The 5,355-nt window shown below is 41.6% G+C and overlaps 1 protein-coding gene across 1 annotated transcript; it reads right to left on the minus strand.

The window, feature by feature from the left end:
* Window positions 1-1,685: 1,685 nt before the first annotated feature.
* On the minus strand, window positions 1,686-2,036 carry LOC145813349 (uncharacterized). The gene has a single exon (XM_082908633.1). It carries the CDS (start codon window positions 2,034-2,036, stop codon window positions 1,686-1,688), a length of 351 nt encoding a protein of 116 aa, XP_082764759.1.
* Window positions 2,037-5,355: the final 3,319 nt, after the last annotated feature.

Genomic DNA, 5,355 nt, shown 5'->3' on the forward strand with positions numbered 1-5,355 from the left:
GTAGGGAGGAAATGTAGACAAGCTCCTGTACACGACAGGGGCGAGAGTACAGGTCGAGGCAGAGTTAGAGTGGAGAGTCTCAGGCACATGAGACTTCCTTATCTTCAGAGCTGGTTTTGAGTGGAGATGATGTTGAGACTAGCGGCACTGAGGGGACGATGAGCGAACACTCCGGATCTAGGAGCGGAGAAGATGAGGCTGGTTTTGAGTCCCACTCCTCTGATGACAACGGCGCTAACGGTGACAGTGATCCTGAGTCTCCTCCTCAAAAGAGGATGAAGAGGGCCTCTCGACGCACCTGATGCGACTAACACTGATTTTTACGCTCTTCTTTTCTTTTCTTTTGGTAGTTCAAAACTTTGTATAGCTTCATATAGGTCTTTACTTTTTGTTTTGAAAACTTGTATTTTCTCTTTTGTAAAAACTATGATCGGGGTCGAACCTTACAGTTTTATAAAAGAAAGAACTTTTTTTGCACAACATCTCGAGCATGGCACAACACTTGCATAAAATTGGTTGTATTTGAATGGAAAAGGAAAATGATCACATTCGAACAAGTTCGTAATCGGATATTGAGCTTACGACCGACCAAATTACAAAATACAACTTAATAAAGGAAAAACAAAGTAAAAAAGAAAAACACCTAAACACAGCTATTCACACTTACTAGAAACAAAAGACTCAAAGTAAGACTCAAAAGCAAAAAGGGCCAACATGACATTGTTGCCCAGCTGCCTTGCCAACAAACTCGGTCGGTCGGCCAATAGAATAGACGGTCGGCTAGTGAAGTGGCCAGTTGGACAAGACTTGTGCTTAGACAGTTGGCAACAGCTATCAGCCACTCATACAACCTTATCTTCTATAAAGGTCTTCTCTTGCTCATTTTTCGACAAAATATCATCTTTTTGCAATTTTCCCTGAAAATAGAGATTTTTCTTGTTGAGAGACTCAAGCATTGGACGGCCACTTTGGATGGCACGAAAAAGGTAAATTTTCGTGGTTTTCACATAAACGCTCTTTTTCCATTGAGCCGCACTCCACTTTATTTTTCGTTTTTTCACGCTACTGTCCGATGTTAGGATTTACTCACTCATGTGTTTTGCTTCGAAATACAGGAGATATGTCCAACTCTCGAAGAGTTTCAAGCATTAATGGAATCTTCCCGTAATGAGGAGATTATGCCTCAACCCCGTTTTGGCCATGCCCAGCCCCGAACCAAAAAGACCATAATTGCCCATAGAAATTCACTTTCATTGCCATTCTGCCCCTTGCAACTAACCCTTCTACCAAATGGAAGGAGAACAATAAAATCCTTCGATAGTGAGATGGACCAAGCAACAATGGATAGGATAGTTAAGTTGAAAATGGTTATGGCTGAACTTCGAGATAAAGTTGTCTACGTATCCCTAAGATGGGAATCAGGCCTTACGTAGTTCGGTTAGGGTTCACTCGAGTATTAACTCTTTCCTTTTGCGCTCTAACTTTTGCTAAAGTCGCTTTGTTGGGTTTTTAACCTTGCGAGCTCAAGGGTAGTATTTCTTTAACTTGTCCATGTTGATCGGATGTGAGAATTACAAACCATCCAAATCCATTAGGATGATTGCTCCCCCCGACCAGGTAGATTTGAGGATGTAAGGACCAGTCCAATTGGGTCTGAACTTGCCCCTATGGTCATGGATAAGGGCTCAATTGTCTTTAAGCACCATATCACCTTCTTTGAGGTTTTTGGATTTGACTTTCTTGTTGAAAGCCTTGGCAATTTTGCGCTGATATCCTTGGATGTGATACAACACCTTCAATCTTCTTTCGTCAAAAAGCATCAATTCTTCGAATATGTTCTGCTGCCAATCTACCTCTGCTATCCGACACTCAATCATGATTCTCAGTGACGGTATTTCAATCTCGATTGGCAGAATAGTTTCCATCCCATATACAAAAGAGTAGGGGGTTGCACCTATAGATGTTCGAATTGACGTTCTATAACCCCAGAGTGCAAACGATAGCTTATCTGGCCAGTCTTTGTAAATTTCTACCATCTTTTGTAGGATATTCTTGATATTCTTGTTTGCGGCTTCAACGGCTCCATTGGTCTGTGGTCTATACGTTGATGACTTGTGAAAAGTCACGTTGTATTTTTCAAGCAAATCTACCACCTCCTTCTTGAAGTGTGAGCCATTGTCCGATATGATCTCATTTGGCACTTTATACCTACAGATGATATTATTCCTAATGAACTTGGCCACATGTGACGCTTTCAAACAGAATAAGACCGAGCTTCCACTTACTTGGTAAAATAGTCGATCGCCAGTAAAATGAACTCATGTCTATTTGAACCCTTTGGTGAAATGCCCCAATGATGTCAATTCCCCAGATTGAGAAAGGCTATGGTGGTGAAGTCATGTTATAGAGTTTTGACGGTGGGATATTCATGCGATTGGCATGGATTTGACATTTGTGGCATCATCGAACAAAGTAAATACAATCCTCCTCCATGGTTGACCAATAATATCCCTGCCTGAGGATCTTTCTAGCCAGCATCACACCATTTATGTGTGGTCCATACTTTCCTTTGTGGATGGCCACCATGAGATGCTTTGACTCCTCCTCTTCGACGCAGAGCTTGTGCATTCCCATATGGCCTCTCTTGTATAACTTATTTCTGTAGATGATGAACTAGACGGCTAGACGTTGTATTCCTTGTTTATCCTTGGTATTTGCCCCTGGTGGATACACATCATTCTCCAAAAAGTTCCAAATGTCATAATACCCGGGGTTTTTATCTTGAGCTTCGTCTATTGAGGCTATTGTTTTGTAAACAGGAGCATACTTTTGTTCAACGATAATCAGTCACATCTTCACCCCGAGTGGTATGTCTAGCATGGAGGATAGAGTTACCAGCGTATCAGCAAACCGATTTGCTCTCTCTTAGTAGATGTGTAAATGTCAAATTTTTAAACTTTGGAATTAGAATGTCCAAGGTTTAATGATAAACTTTCATTTTCTCTTCTTTGACCTTCTAGTCTCCATTGGCTTGAGAAATAACCAAGTTTGAGTCTCCAATGATGTCCAACCTTATTGACCCTAGTTCTAGGGCAGCTTCTAATCCAGCAATACACGCTTCATACTCTGGCTTGAGAAATAACCAAGTTTGAGTCTCCAATGATGTCCAACCTTATTGACCCTAGTTCTAGGGCAGCTTCTAATCCAGCAATACACGCTTCATACTCTGCTTCATTGTTGGATACTTTGAACTAGAGTTCGAAAGCAAGGGGTATATGGAAATAATTGGGTGCTAAAAGCAACATGCCTATCCCATAACCGTATTGATTAGCTGCTCCATCAAAGTACATTGTCCACATCTCTTCTTCGACCTACAGAATCTCCTCATCTAGGAATAGATACTCTACCATTTCATCTCTTTTTATTGGGTGGTTTGCCAGAAATGCAGCTACTGCTCTCCCTTTGACTGACTTGCGAGTGACGTACTTGAGGTCAAACTCAGATAGAAGAAGTAATCGACGAGCTAGCCTACCCGTAAGTGCCGGTTTCTCAAAGAGATATTTGATGGGATCTAATCTCAAAACCAGAATTACGGAGTGGGCTAACAGGTAGTGTCTCAACTTCCTAGTGGCCCAAACCAAAGCTAAGCTAGCGTTTTCTAGAGGAGTGTAATGAGTCTCGTAATCTAACATCTTCTTGCTCAGGTAGTAAATGTCCTTGTCCACCTTAGCTTCTAATTCTTGTGCTAGCATGCACTTTATGGTTGACTCTGTCACAGACAGATAGATGATCAGTGGCTTCTTTGGCTCTGGTGGCGTTAATATAGGCCGATTCTAAAGGTACTGCTTGACCTATTCGAAAGCAAACTGACATCGATCATTCCATTGGAACTTCTTCCTTTTTTCAAGAGACCAAATAGTAGTTCACAAGTCAAGGTTAATTTTGAGATAAACCGTCTTATGAATTGCACTTTCCCCCGAAAGCCACGCATCTCTTTTTCAGTCCTTGGTGGTAGCATTTTTAAGATGGCCTTGATCTTGGATAGATCTACTTCAATTCCCCTTTGCGTAATTAGAAATCCTAGTATTTTCCTAGTAGTCACCCCAAAAGTGCATTTTTGCAGGTTCAACCTCAGCCTATACTCCCTGATTCATTCAGAGAACTTTTCTAGCGCGATGTAGTGGCCTTCTTGCTTTTTGAATTTTACAATCATGTCATCCACATACACCTCGACTTCCTTATAGATCATTTTGTGTAAGATTATGGTTGCAGCTCTCTGATATGTAACCCCAATGTTCTTCAACCCGAATGGTATAACCCTGTATTGGTAAGTACCCCATGGTGTGGTGAATGCAGTCTTCTTTTTGTCCTCAGGCGCCTTCAAAACCTGGTATACCTGGAAAACCCATCAATGAATGATAACAAGGCATGTCCAACGGTGAAGTCTACCAATTCATCAATGTGTAGCAATGAAAAGTCATACTTTGGGCTGGCCTTATTCAAATCCTAGAAGTCGACATGAACCCTGATTCTGTTTTCCTTCTTCAGGATCGGAACAATGTTGGCCAACCAAGTCGGATATTCAGATACCATCAAAAATCTTGCATCGATTTGCTTGGTGACTTCCTCTTTAATCTTCAATGCCCAATCCGAACGAATTCTGTGGAGTTTCTGCTTGACAGGTGGGCCTCAGGATCAAGAGGGATTTGGTTCAGTACAATCTTAAGATCCATTCCAGGCATGTCTTCGTAAGACCACGCGAAAACATCTTTGAAATCTTTTAATAAAGCGATTAAACATTCGCGTTCCTCCAAAGACAACGTGGACCTGATCTGGACCAAGCGTGGATCTTTCTCAGTACCCACGTTAATTGCAATGATCTCATTCATGCAAGGCTCAGCACACCTCTCCTCCTCTTGGTCAATCAAGTTTTGCAAAGCCCAAGGAATTTCTTCTTCTTTGTTAAAATTTTGAAAATCCTGGTCAATACAATAAATTAATAGCACAAAGAAGTAAACTGAATCTGCAACATCCTCATTTAGAAGTTCTGGTTCCTCGGTTACAATAGACTAAAAAGAAAATGCAAAAAATGACCTAGACAGGACCTTGGCACTTGGCCTACTACCCTCGAAGGTGCCAGACTCCGACTCACCAGATTGACTCAAATCTAATTCTGACTCAACAAACTTAGTGGAATTAGACTCAGGCTTATCATTCGATTTAGAATTGGCAATAAAGCCCTTCTCCAACTACCAATTGAGGCGTGGCGCCCTCGACGTGTCCATAATGCAATTGGCGGAGTCCACAACCGGTTCCTCTCCGATCATAGAAACAGTAAAGGTATCCCCCAAGTTC

This window comes from Camellia sinensis, chromosome 15 (genome assembly GCF_055761805.1).
Source record: "Camellia sinensis isolate YWXY chromosome 15, ASM5576180v1, whole genome shotgun sequence".
NCBI lineage: Eukaryota > Viridiplantae > Streptophyta > Magnoliopsida > Ericales > Theaceae > Camellia > Camellia sinensis.

What these genes read in the sequence shown, in the direction of transcription:
- LOC145813349 (XM_082908633.1), bottom strand. Translation starts at nt 2,036, where the DNA reads ATGGTAGAAATTTACAAAGACTGGCCAGATAAGCTATCGTTTGCACTC.